Source organism: Canis lupus, chromosome X, assembly GCF_003254725.2.
Source record: "Canis lupus dingo isolate Sandy chromosome X, ASM325472v2, whole genome shotgun sequence".
NCBI lineage: Eukaryota > Metazoa > Chordata > Mammalia > Carnivora > Canidae > Canis > Canis lupus.
The window spans coordinates 55,633,412-55,651,845 of NC_064281.1; the positions used below are offsets into that span (position 1 = coordinate 55,633,412).

Sequence of the window (18,434 nt, forward strand, 5' to 3'; positions counted from 1 at the left end):
GGAACCTTTAGAATATTTGTGACCCAATGATGGTTGAGAATCTCTTGTATAAAGAATGGTTTCCATTTAATTTTTCGTGCTTTCTGTTTTCTAGTCTTGGCCATTTCATCACCCAGTTAATAAGAAGTTTGTTCCAGATTATTACAAAGTGATTATCAGTCCAATGGATTTAGAGACTATACGTAAGGTGAATGATTTGAGATAAAATGTCTTTTTGGAAGCCAGTAAATTTGTACATATATTTAAGTCCCTGGGTTCTTTTAATTACAGAATATCTCCAAGCACAAGTACCAGAGTCGGGAGAGCTTTCTGGATGATGTCAACCTTATTCTGGCCAACAGTGTTAAGTATAATGGTGGGTATTTCTCCTTTTTTTCCCCTTCCTATCATTCTCTCCATCCAGTGTTAGTTAGCATTACTAAAATTTAATTACATGAAGTAGCCTTGAAAAGTACTCTGCCTTTTTTTTTTAAGCAGGCATATGTTTTAGTGTGTTTTGTAAAGCTTGCTAATAACTGTTAATGATGAAAAAGCAATATACATATACTTTTTTAAACTTTGGAAAGCACAGAAAAATGAGAAGAGAATAAAAATCAAATGGATCTTAACTTTGGGCTTTGAGCTGTCATGCTTTCCATGAGATGTGAAAATTCACCTATGCCCTGGGCCCTTAGATGGAGCTTAAGGAAATGTGTAGCTATAGACCATAGTGAGCTTCCTCAGAGTGTGGAGTTTTGGTTCAGTACACAAACCGATAATACATGCCCAGCTAGTTACTTCCTTCTATATTAGCAACTGAATCTACTGGTCAGAAAGACATAGTTACTCTGCTCACATAATTCACAATCCAACTGACGGAGAGAGACTGTTAAAATGCAGTTTTACAAGAGCTGTATTAGAAGAATGTACAAAGTGCATTAGAGGAGAAAAAGGAGCATCTCAACCTAAGAATGAGGAAAGGCTTCATAAATAAGCTAACAAAGACCAATGTTGAATGACTCACTTGTTAGGAAACATTGATTGAGCACCCTAATGTATGCTGGCACCGATGGATGCTACAAATATAAAATCAAAATCAACTGACATATGATTCCTGCCCTCAAATTGGTTGTAGTTTATTTAGGGAAACAGAAAAGAAAATTTTATCTAGTTAAATATTATGCTAGATGTAGGCCTATAATACCATAGGGATACAGAGACACCATATCTAAATCAGAGTGGAATTCAAGGAAACTCTCTAGAAGAGAGTTTGCTTAAGCTGAGTTCTAAAGGCTCAGTGGAGTTGCCAGGAAAAGACTAAGGAGAAAATGTTCTAGACATAGAAAAGCAGCACATAAAGATACAGAGTCTGAAATTACATTATAGGCTTAAGAAACAACTGGTTGGGGTTGCAATGATGTATACATGTTGGTGAGTGACTGGTTCTATGTAGAAGTCTCTAGGAGTCAAATCCTAGAGACCTTTGTGTGTGCCCTGTGTCATATTTAAGGGATTTTACTTTATCCTGAGCAGAAAGACATTGAGGAATTAAGCACTAAAATGGCAATCTCATATAATTCCTTAAGCAAAATAGAAGAGGGAGCTAAGGGCATTTGAGAGAATTGCCTAGCATACTGAGGTCTCAACTAAAATACCCACGTGATTGTGTGACTTTTTTGCAGCAATATTCAGCAGCTGAACTAGTATGGCTGTACATTTGCTAGATACAAGGGACAGAGAATTGGAAGGAGGAGGTGAAGGAATGGACAGCCAGAAAGACAGATGAGGAAATGGATATAGAGAAGAGAATGTTTAATGCCATAGAGAAATGAAAGAATAAGCAAGTTCAGAGAATGATACTTGTCTAGAACTTATATATATCATTAAGGGAAGGTGATTGGAGATGAGCCTTCCATTTTTCTTCCATCTGGGTTGGTTTAAAAGAATCTGCTTTCTCCCTTGTACTCTTTTTATTGCTCACTGGAAATTAGAGAATGGAAATGCCCTTTGTTAAGTCAGTTATGCTCCATCATTTTCTCCTAAAAACACCTAAAGCTGATCACCCAGAATTCTGGCAAAAGAAGTGTTGAGAGGCTCACAGATGTCTAAAAATGATTGTAACAAGTGATAAAGCAAGAGTGTTAGAGAAAGCCTGCTTGGCCTTGGTGATGGCTGGCTTAAGATAAAAGGCAGATTTAAAAGGCGCTAATGTAAGACAATAAGAAAAACCCAGAAGACGCTAAGTGAAAAATGCACAGAGGGCAAACAGGCAGATCACAGGAGACTGACATGAAATAGCTAATGAACATGAATAAATACTGAGTTGCACCCAATAATCAAAGAAATGCAAATTGAAACAAAAAGATACCTTTTTCCCACCTATTAGATGAACTCAACTTTTTTTTAAATATTTTATTTCTTTATTCATGAGAGACACAGAAGAGAGAGAGGCAGAGACACAGGCAGAGGGAGAAGCAGGCTCCACGCAGGGAGCCCGACATGGGACTTGATCCCGGCTCTCCAGGATCAGGCCCTGAGCTGAAGGCAGGCGCCAAACCGCTGAGCCACCCAGGCATCCCTCAACTTTTTTTTTAATGAAAGTATTCAATGCGCATGAGGCAGGTGCTCTCACATATTGCTCTTGGCAATATGTAAGACATTTCTGGAAAGCTCTTTGGCAGCATTGAGAAACTTAAAAATAGGTAAGTAAACAGATTTCATAATCAAGTAAACTTGAATTTGAATATTGGTCCTACCACTTAATAGCAGCATGACTTAGGGCAAGTAACTTAGCCCTTGCTTTCCTGTCTATAAAATGGAAATAATAATAGTACCATCCTCAGAGAGCTATTGTGAAGATTCAGTAAAATAACACATGTAAGGGCAGCCCCGGTGGCTCAGCGGTTTAGCTTCACCTTCTGCCCAGGGCATGATCCTGGAGACCCAGGATCGAGTCCCATGTCAGGCTCCCTGCATGGAGCCTGCTTCTCCCTCTGCCTGTGTCTCTGCCGCTCTCTCTCTGGGTCTCTCATGAATAAATAAATAAAATCTTAAAAAAAACACATGTAAGTTTAATGTACATGTAGGGTATATCCAATATGGTAGAATACCCTAATCAGAGATACAGGCAAAGATATTCATAATAATGTTATTTATATTAATGAGAAATAATCTGAATGGTTAATGTTGAGGGAATGATTATTGTGCCATCTATATGATGGATTATCATATAAAGATTGAGCACTCTTTTTAAAAAATAATGATAGTAGTGTTCACAATGTTAAGTAAGCAAAACATAACACAAAACTTCTTTTATCTCAGTTATGCTTTTTTTAAAAAAAAAGATGTATACATAGAAAAAAACTGAAGGAAACATCAATGTGATAATAGTGGTTATTTCTGAGGTAGGGTTAGGATTTTTTGTTTGTTTGTTTTCATCTTTTGTATGTTTTCCAAGTTTCCTACTAGTATGAAAGACCGGAAATTCTTCCTAGAGGTTTTTGAATTTTGAAGGATGATGATTATAGTAGCTAATTCTATATTTGGCACCTTCTGGGCCAAGCTGAATAGTAAAGTAGAGAAGGGTGAAGAAATTCTAGGCAGGGACCACAAACAGAAAAGTAAGGGAGAGTGTCTTGGATAAGGGAAATGTAAATAGTTGTTTGGCTAGTATGAAGAGTGGGAGCTACTTTTGGTGATAAGAGAGGAGTTTTTCAAGGTAGATGGGGTCAAATCACAAAAGGCCTAGTATGTCACACTAAGCCTTTAAAAGGAAAGAGGATTATATCAGGTATTTTAATGAGATCATTCTGGAAGCTATCTAAAGGATAGATGAGAGGGGAATCAGGTATAGACCAGGGAGCACCTGGGTTGCTCAGTGGTTGAGCATCTGCCGTTGGCTCAGGTCGTGATCCTGGGGTCCTAGGATCGAGTTCCATATTGGGCTCCCTGCAGGGAGCCTGCTTCTTCTGCCTATGTCTTTTCCTCTCTCTATCTCTCATGAATAAATAAATAAGATCTTTTAAAAAAGATAGAAACCAGTAGAGAAACTATTGATAATAGTCCAAGTTAAAAATACTGAGGGCAAAAAAAAAATACTGAGGTCTTGGAGCACCTGGGTGGTTCAGTTTGTTAACTGTCTGCCTTTGGCTCAGGTCATGATCTTGGGAGTCCTGGGATTAAGCCCCAGTTGGGCTCCCTGCTCAGTGGGGAGTCAGCTTTTCCCTTTAACTCTGCCCCTCTCCTCCACTCATGCTGTCTCTCTCTCTTTTGAATAAATAAATAAAATCTTTTTTAAAAATACTGAAAGCTGGAGCCAAGGTTAAGTAGCAGTGAGAATGGAAAGATGGGGACAGATTGTAGAGATACTATGGAGGGAGAATTGATATCTTCATAAATGGTTGGAAGTTGGGGGTGTTGGGTCAAGGTTAGGGAGAATTCAAGATAATGCAAAGCACTCATGCTCTTGGGTAAAAACATAAATGGGTACAAACTTTTTAAAGGACGGTAAATGGGCATTACTTTTGATCAGTTTCACCTCTAGGGAATACTCCACACATAAATAATTGCAACATCATACAGTTGACCCTTGAACAACATGGGTTTTAACTGTACAGGTCCATTTATACACAGACTTTTTGCAGTAGAGTACTGTAAATGTATTTTCTTTATGTAGCATTTTCTTTTCTGTAGCTTACTTTACTGTAAAAATACAATATATAACATATAATATACAAAATATGTGTTGACTGTTAATGTTTATCAGTAAGGCTTCCAGTCAACAGTAGGATCTTTATCAGTTGTTAAGTCTTTGGGGAATCAGAAGTTATAAGCAGATTTTTGATTGCGTGGGGTGTTGGCACCCCAAACCCCTATGTTCAAGAGTCAACTTGTAATTGCAAAAACATGGGAACACCTTGAATATCCAACAATAGGAAATCAGTTAAATAAATCTTTAAAATAAATTATGGTACCTATATATGATGGAGTACTGTTTAGCTGTCAAAATGGGAAATTAGCTAACAAAGTAAGGTATACTTGTATATGCTGATATGAAAATGTATTCAGGATGTATTGTTGAAAAATAGATTACTCAACAGTATGTACAGAAGAGGTTGTAAATTCAGATCTTATAAAGGCCAGAGAGGTATGGGTGAAATGAGCACAGTAGGGACTGATTAACTGGAGAGGACATATCCATCTAAAGGAATCAGTCACTACTTGGTTTATTTGTTGCCATGGACTAAAATTACTAAAGCACTTATTTGTGCTTAGGTGTTTTGAGTTATTTTAATTGAGCACACAATACTTTCATAATTTAAAAAAATATTCCACTTTCAGAGGATGGATAAATCAGATGACATCTAGAATTCTGACTTGGATAACTGGTGGTGCCATTGACTAATACAGGAAATAGATGGGGGGGTGGTTTTGGAAAAAAAAGTGGTCAAGTTCAGTTTGGACTGTGTTATATTGAGGTAGAGCATCCAAACAAAGACTTAGTAGAAAGTTGGCTATATACATGTCCTAAGCTCAGAAGTCCTTACTGTAAATATGGATTTTTTTTCAGATTATTAGCATATGAAAGTAGAAGTAGATGAGCTCAAATAGAGATTAGGGGTATTTTCCTTGAACCCCCAATACTGTACGTAAAATTATGGTTGCATGTTTTTCAGGCAGAAAGACCATAGGTTTATCAGATTACTGAAGTTTTACGTAACCCAAAAAAGTTAAGACCCATTGATTAGTTGAGAGAATGTAGAATAGACTTGACAGATTTCCACATTAAAGGGACCAACCAGATGGAGAATACTGAGGAGTGGCCAGAATGAAAGAATGAAAAACTGAAGAGGCTAAGACTTGGAAACCAAGAGGAGAGGAAGATAGCCTACAGGTCAAGTGCTACACAGAAAACCAGGGAGAATGGTGGTTTAAAGAGCTGTTTCAGTGAGGTGGTTAGAATCAAAAGCCAGACTTCAGGGGTGCCTGGATGGCTCAGTCAATTAAGTGTCCAACTCTTGATTTCGGCTCAGGTCATGATCTCAGAGTTGTAGGATTGAGCCCCACGTTAGGCTCCGCACTCAGTACTGAGTCCACTTGTCCTTCTCCCTCTGCTCTTCCCCACTTGCACTCTCTTCTCTCTCAAATAAAGAAATAAAATCTTTAAAAGCCAGACTGCAAAGGATATGAAATGAATGGGAAGTGAGGAAGTAGAAACTGAAATTTGCCTGTGAAGGGAAGGAGGAAAATTGTAATCAATATATGGAAGGGGATGAATGCATTTGGACAAGGGACCTTCGTATAGGTGAAAGAAAAGAAAATTAAGGAAACGAAGTGAGTTTCTTGTGGAAGGTAGGAAGATAGACACTGAGAAAGTTTCTGCCCATAGCCTCTTATTTTTTCTCCAAAGTAGGAAATAGGGTCTTCTGCTGACGGTGGGTGAGATGAAGGGAGAAGGAATTTGAAGAGAAATGTTGATAAGGGTTTGAATTATCTGTTGTAGGAAGTTTATAAAGTAGCTGACTAGGGACATTACAGAACTATTGAGAAGCCTTTGAGGGTCCAGCTGATGTTGGAGACCATTTTTATAGTAGCATCAATTGGCATGGTTGTATTATAATTGTCAGGGAACTAAGAAGGCAGATGATAGAATTGCTTCAGGATTGGGACTTCGTTTTCTGGATGTGCTGAAAACATTGGAAATTGAAGGTGTCAGCAAGGGAAAAAAAAGGTTGAAGTTTGAGCTTCTCAAATTTTGTCACCAAAGGACCCTTTATAGCAGAGGATTCTAGTCTCTGGTTTGGGGGGGGGAGGTATTCCAAAGCAGCTCTACAAAGGCTTGACATTTCTTGGCAATTCATGTTTTTTCTTTAAAAGTTACTCAGATTTTGCCTTTGATACTTACACACATTTGGTACTTAGACACATTTCACATTTCTTACCAAATTATTTTCTTTTCTTCTTTTTAAAAATTTTATTTATTTATTCATGAGAGACACAGAGAGAGAGAAAAAAGGCAGAGGCACAGGCAGAGGGAGAAGAAGGCTCCATGCACGAAGCCCGATGTAGGACTTGATCCCGGGACTCCAGGATCACACCCTGAGCCAAAGGCAGACACTCAACCGCTGAGCCACCCAGGCATCCCTTATTTTCACTTTTTAAAGAGAGTTTACTTAATTATTTGAGAGAGAATGCGCACAAGCTGGGGGAGGGGCAGAGGGAGAGGCACAAGCAGACTCCTTGCTGAGGGCAGGAGGCTGGGACTGGATATGGGACTTGATCCCAGGACCCTGAGATCATGACCTGAGCCGAAATCAGGAGCTTAACCAACTGAGCCATCCAGGTGCCCCCAAATTGTTTTATCCCCCAGCCTCCATCTTCAAATACAATTGCTAATGAAGGGAGATATACCATACTACACATTACCTTACTTTTTAAAGCATGGGGAGTGATGAGGGAGGAAACTAAAGCCAAGAGAAGCTTGATAGATTGGGAAATAGGAATTAGTGGGCTTTTAGGCTTGTAAGTTTCCTTGAGGTCAGAGGAAATGAAAAAAAGCGGGCAGATAGAAGGCTGTAATTTAAAAAGGATATTGGTGGGGCACCTGGGTGGCTCAGTCAGTTAAAATATCTGCTTTCGACTCAGGTCATAATCCCAGGGTCCTGAGATTGAGCCCCATGTAGGGCCCCCTGCTCAGTGGGGGTGCCTGCTTCTCCCTCTCCCTCTGCCCCTGCCTGTACTCTCTCACTCTCTCTCCGTCAAATCACATCTTTTTAAAATGTAGGTTATTGGAATTGAAACTTTCAGAAGTCAATCTGTTTTCACTTAAAGACCACATTCTGGGTAGAGCCTTGGATATATTTGGCTAGAGTGGAAGTGCAAACTGTTGGCATGAAATTAGCAAGGATTTTGGTTCGGTGGTACATGTGAGCATTAGAGTAACCCACCATGATAGGTAGGGATTTGGAGCCAAGAGAATGACTCTGCCAGGTGTGTAGGCCCTTGGTGAATGTGAGTAGGTTCATAATGGTGAGTAGAGATGAAGAGCAGAGATCTCAAACTCAGGTGGCTTGCAGGGGCCAGGCAAGTAATAGAAATGAGTGAAGTGAGCCCAGTGTGGATTGTATTAAAAGAGTACTAGGGATCCCTGGGTGGCGCAGAGGTTTGGCGCCTGCCTTTGGCCCAGGGCGCGATCCTGGAGACCCGGGATCGAATCCCACATCGGGCTCCCGGTGCATGGAGCCTGCTTCTCCCTCTGCCTTTGTTTCTGGCTCTCTCTGTCTCTCAGTCTTTCATGAATGAATGAATGAATGAATGAATGAATGAATAAATAAATAAATAAATAAATAAATAAATAAATAAAATCTTTAAAAAAAAATAAAAAAAATAAAAGAGTACTATTCCATCTAAAGAGTCATTTTCTTCATGTGATCATTGCCCTAAGGAAATGAGTATAGTGTTGCTAGCTAGTTTCAATTTTTCAAGAGAAGCTGAAAATGTGGGTTTTTGTGTGTGACATTTCCCAATTTTTACATATTTGCAAATTTAAAATTTTTTAAAAATTCTGTGGGCCAATCAGAAAACCTCTATCTGCAGGCCACGTCTGGCTCCAAGACAGCTGGTTTTCAACCTCTGGCACAGTAGAGAACAAGTCTCAAAATAGGTTTTTTTTTTCCCAAGGTGGGGAGTAAATAATGATTTGGTAGCAACAGTGGACAGCTTAGAAGGCTGACTTTTCCCCCTCCTAAACAAGTTGATGAGAGTAGAAGAAACTTCTGACTAGAGCTGTAATGGTTCGTAGTATCATAGGATACAAGATGTGACATCTTTTATACTAAAAGGACATCAGTCTTGGAGTTGAAGGCCACAAATGAGATGTTTCCTACTATCAGGTACCATGTGTAAAATTCTGTATAAAATTTTGTTGATTTGGTCAGATTTGTTTGTTCTTTTTAAAGGTTTTATTTATTTATTCATGAGACACGCAGAGAAAGGCAGAGACATAGGCAGAAGGAGAAGCAGGAAGGAAGCTCCCCACAGCTTGATGCAGGACTCAATCCCAGGACCCTGGGATCACACCCTGAGCCAAAGGCAGACGCTCAACCACCGTGCCACCCACGCACCCCGATTTGGTCATATTTGAACATGCTCTGTTTTTTTTTTTTTCATGCTCTGTTTTTAATTAATAGTGATAGAGTTCACATAGGGTTTATTCCCTACTATAAAATTTTTATTTCAAAAAATTTTACTAACCAGGGATCCCTGGGTGGCGCAGTGGTTTAGCACCTGCCTTTGGCCCAGGGCGCGATCCTGGAGACCCGGGATCGAATCCCACGTCGGGCTCCCGGTGCATGGAGCCTGCTTCTCCCTCTGCCTATGTCTCTGCCTCTCTCTCTCTCTCTCTCTCTCTCTCTCTGTGTGTGACTATCATAAATAAATAAAAATTAAAAAAACAAAAAAAACAAAAAATTTTACTAACCAAAGTTAGTAGAATAGTATATCTAGTTAACATTATCTTGACTCTTTCCATTCAGAGCCTTCCCACATAGTATCACACTACATATAAACATATTCCTGTAGCATTTTATGTAACTCCATCAACTTATCCTATATTATCGTGTGTGTGTGTGTGTGTGTGTGTGTGTGTATGTGTATTTACAGTATGTAGCCAGAATGCTAGCACTGAGACTAGGGTCATTAGGCAATAAGTGGAAGATAAGTAATACTCCATGTAAAAGTGTACCTGGAAGGGTGCAGGACATGTCAGAGGACTGTCTTGTACTTACATGGTGGTGATGGCCTGCACACTAATAGAGTTCAAGCCCTTATGCCTCCTGCCCACCACATAGGTACTGAATCAATCTCAGAGCCTCTCTCCATGTTAAAGTCACATTTGAAAGGAGCATTAATAACCAGGGAAACCCAGAATTTGGAATTGGAGCTCTTTGCAGTAGCCTCAGAAGGCATAGAACATTCTGTGTTTGTGACAGGAGAGAGACATATAAATCAAGAAATCCCTTCTGAAAAACACAACCCAGGGACGCCTGGGTGGCTCTGCGATTGAGCATCTGCCTTTGGCTCAGGGCATGATCCCAGAATTCCGGGATTGAGTCCCACATCGGGCTCCTTGCGAAGAGCCTGCTTCTCCCTCTGCCAGTGACTCTGCCTTCTCTCTGTGTCTGTCATGAATAAATAAATAAGATCTTTTTTAAAAAAAAAGAAAAAACACAACCCAAACATTTTGCCAGGCTTTATAAAACCGTAAGGTCATAAGTTGTTGATAGAGATGAGTTAGTACTTAAATGTTGGGTTAAGTTTGAAGTGAACTACATTGTCTGTACCAGTAGGTGATGCCAAGCTATTCATAATATTTCTTTTCCCAAAGAATTTCCTAGCAAGTTCCTCCTCTGGTGCTCTTCAAAGCAAAAATCAGCTCTGATGAGAAGCCATCATCAGGGTAGGCCTAGGATAGGTAGATCATGTATCCTTAAACCCAAGACCCCAAACTTTTAGAATGTTCAGTGGAACCCTACAATCTAGATAAGATATAACTTTACAAAAAGAAAAGAAAACTGCCAAAAAAAAAAAACCCTAAAAAACTCCTGGGAGGGATTTTTTCCCCACTTTCATTTGAGTAACTCCCAACCCTGTTTGAGCTCTGATAGTTGCTCTGGTTAAAGAACCCCTTGTAGAATCTCATCCTAGACAGTTTATTATTCAGCCAGGGGCTCAAGGGAGCCTCTGCAGATCTTAGGTTATTTTTCTGTGGAGGTCTCTCCTCTCCAGTTCTACCCTGCTATTTCCAGCAGTCTTCACCTCCAATTCCAGTATTGATATCTGTGGCTCTGTTAAGACTGCTGTGCCTTGCTTGGGTTGAGTAGAAAGCTAAGGGCAATTGTAGAGCCCACCTCCTTTATTTCCCTTATCTCAGGGATCCTAGGCCCACACTTCTTGTGGGGCAGTGTTTGAAAATCGCTATTTCATAATAGGCTAGTAGCAGTTAGTCCATCCATCCAGTTTGTTTGTAATGTTTTCTGACACCGAGAAACTTGCTTTTTGAAATTGTATAATTAAAATAACAATGTTCTGTTAGTTTCAGGTGAACAGTAGGATTCAAACAGTTTTATACATTTCTCTGTGCTCATCAAGATAAGTGCAGTCTTTAATCCCCATCATCTACTTCACCCATCCCCCCACCCACCTCTCCTCTGGCAATCACTAGTTTGCTCTCTGTATTTAAGAGTCTGTTTGTTTGTCTTTTTCTTTATTGTTTTGTTTCCTAAATTCTACATAAGAGTGAAATCATATGGTGTTTGTCTTTCTCTGATTGCTTCACTTAGCATTATACTCCATAGCTCCATCCATGCCATTGTAAATGGCAAGATTTCATTGTTTTCATGACTGAGTAATATTCCATTGTGTATATATATATGTCTTTTGTATCCATCTATGCATGGATACTTGGGCTGCTTTCATACCTTAGCTATTGTAAATAATACTGCCGTAAACATAGGGCTACGTATATTTCTTCAAATCCATATTTTCATTTTCTTTGGGTCAATAGACACATGAAAAGACATTACTAATCATCAGGAAAATGCAAATCAAAACCACAATGAAACATCACCTTACTTACACCTGTCAGAATATCTAAAATCAAAGACATAAGAAACAAGTATGGATGAGGATGTGAAGGAAAAGGAACCATCTTGGTGCATTCTTGGTGGGAATGCAAATTGGTGCAGTCATTGTGGAAACAGTATGGAGCTTCCTCAACAAATAAAAATAGAAATACCATATGATGCAGTAATTCCACTACTGGGTATATACCCAGAGCAAATGAGAAACTTCGTTTTTATGTAGTTGTATTTATCATCTGTCTTTTCATTTATGATTGCTATCTTTGGTATAATTGTTTAAGAGATCTCCCCTATCCCTAAGATATCCAACTATGTTCTCTTCTAATACCTACCATATTTTAAATATTTGAATGTATATGTATATGAATATTTATTGATTTTTAAAAATAGATTCTATGGAATAAGGTAAATATCGAACTTCTTTTCTCTTCCTTTTTTTTTTAAAGATTTTATTTATTTATTCATGAGAGACAGAGAGAGAGGCAGAGACGTAGGCAGAGGGAGAAGCAGACTCCATGCAGGAAGCCCAACGTGGGACTCAATCCCAGGACTCCAGGATCATGCCCTGGCCTGAAGGCAGGTGCCAAACCGCTAAGCCACCCAGGGATCCCCTTATTTTCTCCTCCAAATGATTTAGCCAATGTCCCAAATTCTATTTATGGAATAGTCTGTCATTTTCTACTACATGAAATGATACCTTTATCATGTACTAAATTCTTACATATTACTGAACCCATTTGAGGTTGTCTATTTTCTTTTACTTACCTATCTAATACACACAATTATCACCAGATATTATCACTATGATCATCACTCAGAATTTATAATTTTAGCAGTGCCTGGGTGGCTCAGCAGTCGAGCATCTGCCTTTGGCTCAGTTTGTGATCCCAGGGTCCTGGGATCAAGTTCTGCATCAGGCTCCCAGGAGGGAGCCTGCTTCTCCCTCTGCCTATGTCTCTGCCTCTCTCTCTGGGCCTCTCATAAGTAAATACATAAAATCTGTAAAAAAAATAAAATAAAATAATTGAAGAAAGCCAAGGAATTTAAAATTATACTTTTTTTGCACTTAAAAAATTAATTCATTTGTGTGTATATGTTTCATGCAGTTTATGTCATCATGTAGCCTCCACTGCAATCAAGATTTGAGAACTGTTCTATTACCACAAATGAACTCCCTGATGCTACCTCTCTGTATCCACATCCACCCACATGCACCTACCACTGTCTTGTCACCTGGCAACCGCTTATATGTTCTTCATCTTTATAGTTTTGACAGTTGAGCATGGGTTTTTTTATTATTTTATTTACATTCAACTAATTAACACATAGTATATTATTACAGAGACAGAGTTCAGTAATTAATCAGTTGTATATAACACCCAGTGCTCATTCCATCATGTGTCCTTCTTAATGCCTGTTACCCATTTAGTCCCACCACCACCCCCTGCCCCTCAACCCTGAGTTTGTCTCCTCTGATTTCGTCTTGTTTTTTTTCCTCCCTTCCCCTATGCTCCTCTGTTTTGTTTTTTAAATTCCATATGTGAGTGAAATCATATGATAATTGTCTTTCTCTGATTGACTTATTTTGCTTAGCATAATACCCTGTAGCTCCATCCACGTTGCAAATGGCAAGATCTCATTTTTGATGGCTGAGGAGGATTCCTGTGTGTGTGTGTGTGTGTGTTATATATATACTGCATCTTCTTTATCCATTCATCTAGTGATGGACATGTGGGCTCTTTCCATAGTTTGGTTATTGTGGACATTGCTGCTATAAACATTGGGGTGAGGGTGCCCCTTCAGATCACTACATCAGTATCTTTGGGGTAAATACCTACAAGTGCAATTGCTGAGTCGTAGGGTAGCTCTATTTTTAACTTTTTGAGGAACATCCATACTGATTTCCAGAGGGGCTTTACCAACTTGCATTCCCACCAGTAGTATAAGAGGGTTCCCCTGTCATCACATCCTCACCAATATATGTCGTTTCCTGACTTGTTAATTTTAGCTATTCTGACCAGTATGAGGTTTTGATTTGTATCATTGTGGTTTTGATTTGTATTTACCCAATGCTGATATATTAACATGCCCAGATGCTCAACATCACTCAGCATCTGGGCATGTTAATATAAAAAATAATACTGTTTTTGACATTGACTTTTTCACTAAGTGTAATTGTCTTGAGATCTATTCAAATTGTTGTGTGTACCAGTAGTTCATTTTTTTCAAATTGTTGAGTAGCATTTCATTGTGCCAGAGTTTGTTTAACCATTCACTTGCTGGAGGTCTGTCAGATTTCCAGTATTTTGTATTGTAAATAAAAGCTGCTGTGAACATTTGTGTACAGGGTTTTGTATGAGTATAAATGTTCACTTCCCAGGGATAGATGCCCAAGAGGATGATGGTAAACATATGTTTTGTAAGAAACTGCCAAACTCTTTCCAGTGTGTCTGTACCATTTTACATTCCTACAAGCAGTATGTGAATGATCCAGTTTGTCTTTAGTATTTAGTATTATCATTTTTTTCATTTTAGACATTCTTTTATCTCCTTGTGGCTTTACTTTTCATTTCCCTAATGGCTGTTGGTGTTAAATATCCTTTTATATGCTTATGTACCATCCACATAATTTCTTTGTTGAGGTGTCTGTTCATTTCTTTGCCCCAGTTTTAATTGTGCTGCTTTCTTTTTTGTGTGTGCTGTTTTCTTTCTTTTTTAAAAAAATATTTTATTTATTTATTCATGAGAGACAGAGAGAGAGAGATAGAGACATAGGCAGAGGGACAAGCAGGTTCCCTGTAGGGAGCCTGATATGGGACTCTATCCCAGGACCCTAGGATCATTACCTGAGCCAAAGGCAGATGCTCAACCACTGAGCCACCAGGTGCCCCTGTGCTATCTTCTTATTAATGAGTTTTGAGGGTTATTTTAGGTAGTTGTTCTTTGCTAGATGTATGATTTTTTTAATTTGCATTTTTAGAAATAAAACCAAAATGTATTCAAGTATAGTTGACATAGTGTTATATTAGCTTCAGTTGTATAACATAGTGAATCACCAATACTATACATTATGCTGTGCTCACCAGGATAAGTGTAGTTACCACCTATCATGGAACATTATTACAATATTATTGACTACATTTCCAATGTTATACTTTTTATCCCCATGACTTACTTATTTTATAACTGAGTGTTGGCAAGAGCATGGAGAAAAAAGAACCCTCATGCACTATTAGTGGGAATGTAAATTGGTGTAAACACTGTGGAAAACAGTAAGGAGGTTCCTCAAAAAGTTAAAAATAGAGATACCATAGAATCCAGTAATTTCACCACTAGGTATTTACCCAAAGAAAATGAAAACACTAATTTGAAAAGATAATATGGGCCCCCTATGTTTATTGCAACATTGTTTATAATAGCCAAGAGATGGAAGCAACCTAAAGTGCCCATCAGGAGATGAATGGACAGGGTAGATGTATAATCTACAAAGATTTTCTCCCAATCTGTCTTCTCGTTCTCTTGACAGTATCTTTGGAAGAACAGAAATGTTTAATTTTGAAAAAGTCCAATTTATCCATTTTTTTCTTTTATGAAGTGCACTTCTGGTATATCTCTAGGAAGTCTGTTTAACCTCACAAATATTTTCTCTTATATTTTCTCCTAAAAGTTTACAGTTTTAGTGTTTCACATTTAAATCCACATCCACTTTGAATTAATTTTAGTATATGGTATGAGGTTTCGGTTGACGTTCATTTTGTTTTGCCTGTGGATGTCCAGTTGTTCCATTTCATTTCTTGGGAAGGCTGTCCTTTCTCCATTGAATTGCTTTGAGCACCTTTGTCAAGAATCAGTTGAGGGGCATCTTGGTGGCCCAGCAGTTGAGCATCTGCTCAGGTTGTGATCCCAGGGTCCTGGGGTCAAGTCCCACATCAGGCTCCCCCGCAGGGAGCCAGCTTCTCCCTCAGCCTATGTCTCTGCCTTTTTGTATGTCTCTCATGAATAAATAAATAAAATCTTTAAAAAAAAGAATCAGTGGAGTATATGGGTCTATTTCTGGGTTTAATTGTTCCATTGATTTATGTATCTATCCCTCTGCACAGTACTACAATTATTGTAGCTATTATAGTAAGTCTTGTCATCAGGTAGAGTGATTCCTTTCGTTTTATCTTTTTATAAATTGTTTTCTTATTCTTTTGTCTTTCCACTTAAATTTTAGAAGAGTATTTATATCTACAGAAAAGACTTGCCAAGATTTTGATAAGAATTTAGGTAAACCTATAGATCAGTTTTGGGGAAAATTGACATAGTTATTGATTCTGTCTTATTGTTAGTACATATTGCTTTCTCATCCTTTTTAATGTATTACATGGCATAGATGTATTAATTTATTTAACTCTCCCCTTGTTGGGTAGGTACTTCAAGTATTTCTATAATGCTGCCTTGTGAACAGCTTTTCACTATTTATATATTTCATTGATCATTGTGCACTTATAGGAGTATTTTTATAGGAAATTTTGATATATGTTCTAAAATTGTGTTCTAAAAATCTGTACACCTATTTATAGTGAAAAAGAATAGTGAGGAGAATGCCTGTTTCCTATAACCTCTGCAACATCGGGAATTATCAATACTTAAAAATCTTTACCAGTGAAATTATTTCTGTAAAATTCAGGTGTATAACTGAAACTAAATTTTTCCATCTTAAAAAATTACATGCTCATTTCAGAAAAAAAAATCAAACTATGTAGAATTGCATTAAGGGAAAAGGAAAAATCTTTATGTTTTTCTCCTTTTCCCACCCCAGTCTCCACAGTGGCCACTGTCAGGTTTGGTGCGAAGCATTCTGGATCTTTTTCTATACATATGATATACTTTTTCTTTTCTGACAAATCATATATTTACATTCTGTTTTACAGTTTTCTTTTTTCACTTGATAATGTGTTATGGACAATTTTTCATTCATGTATGTGATCTTGTTTAAGTAAAATCTGTTCATATTGACTCAAAGAAAAAAGTTAAATGAATGTCATTATGAATGTTTCTGCAAAAAGTATCTAGACTGGAATTCCACTTTAAAAAAATACTGTGGCTGAAGTAGAGGGAGATTGCTCAGTGGTAAATGTCATTTGATTTTTCATTTTTATGAGAATACTTGCTCTGTTCAAGAATTCAGTTTCTACTTATATTTGATAGGGACTGAACATATGATGTCCATAACTTGTTAGCTCTCTTATGTACTGTATTGAGTTAGTGGATAATGATATAGCAACCTGGTATAAGGCAGTGTCAGATAGCAATAACACTTACTTTTCCTCTCTAACTAGAACCATTTTTCGCGATTTGATGGAAAATCAGCTTTCCAAAGCTGTCATTGGAATTACCACTATTTAAGGACATTTGGATTTGAATTTTATGTGATTCTGTAGGTTACTGCTAATCCTTATTTGGAATGAGACAAAGTATAAATCTATTTCCTTAACAAGACATTTGCAATTGCATTGCTGTGATTTAATACGGAGAGAGTAAAAGCAAAGTATATGTGGAAAAATATTTCTTTTTGTAAATGGTAGCTAATTCTCCTGTAGGGCACAGTGATAATTCATAGATGGTCTTATCTTTTATATTCATTTTTGTATTGTGTTGAAAATTACTCTTTCAAAAATTAATTTTGGTCTTCCATGTGGAAGTGGTGTAGTTATAGACTCCTTTAAGAGTCTGATGAAAAACTATGGATATTCTACCCAGAAAACTGTATATTACATACAGAATTTTGTTGACAGTTTCAGGACATTCATGGATCTCTTTCTCTTACTACCACCCCATTCAAGAATTATTGGATATGAAAACATCTAGCATTTTACCCCGTTTTTTTGGGGGGGTGTACATTTATTTATATTTTTATTGAATCTTTTTGTCATTTCTAAGTTAATTTACCTCTTTAGTGATGTGAGAAGAAAGTCACAAGCATGGTGAAATCATATGGTATTTGTCTTCCATTGTCTGACTTACTCAGCATTATTCCCTCTGGTTCCATCTGTTATCAAAAATGGCAAGATTTCATTCTTTTTTTCTTAATTTTTTAAAATTTTTTTATTTATTTATGATAGTCACAGAGAGAGAGAGAGAGAGGCAGAGACATAGGCAGAGGGAGAAGCAGGCTCCATGCACCAGGAGCCCGACGTGGGATTCGATCCCGGGTCTCCAGGATCGCACCCTGGGCCAAAGGCAGGCGCTAAACTGCTGCGCCACCCAGGGTTCCCAAGATTTCATTCTTTTTAATGGCTGAGTAATATTCCTCTGCATGCGCACATGTGTGTGTGTGTATACCACATCTTATATCCATTCATCTCTCTCTTTTTTTAATATTTTATTTGTTAGAGAGAGCACAAGTAGGAAGAGCAGCAGGCAGAGGGAGGGGGAGCAGCAGGCCTTCCTGCTGAACAGGGAGCCCAACGAGGGGAGGGACTCAGTCTCAGGACCCTGAGATCATGACCTGAGCTGAAGGCACTCAACCAACTCAGCATTGCTTCCATATCTTGGCTAAATAATGCTGCAAAAAACATAGGGGTACATGTATCTTTTGAAAACACTAATTTGAAATTAGTGTTGACACTAATTGACACTAAATTGAATTAGTGTTTTCATTTCTTTGGGCAAATCAGATATTTTATCCTTCTTTGGTCTACTTTGCATATAGCAGAGTAACAGAGTTAAATAGCCAAACCCTTCATAATGCTTGAGAGCACAGACTGTTAAAAACTGAGGACACAAACAGCTAGTAATCCAAACACAGGGACAGGTATATCAGTTTATGTA

The 18,434-nt window shown here is 38.1% G+C and overlaps 1 protein-coding gene across 7 annotated transcripts in view; it reads left to right on the forward strand.

Moving 5' to 3' along the window:
• The window catches only part of TAF1 (TATA-box binding protein associated factor 1), a 71,135-nt gene that overhangs the window by 38,882 nt on the left and 13,819 nt on the right, over positions 1-18,434 (forward strand). For 6 of the 7 annotated variants that reach the window (XM_025466159.3, XM_025466163.3, XM_049107097.1 and 3 more), the window contains exons 31-32: positions 95-187; positions 271-355. In XM_025466159.3, coding sequence (XP_025321944.1) covers positions 95-187; positions 271-355 — 178 coding nt within the window. Of the gene's footprint in view, positions 1-94; positions 188-270; positions 356-18,434 lie in introns of those variants that run through there. The other variant, XM_049107101.1, reaches the window with a different exon arrangement.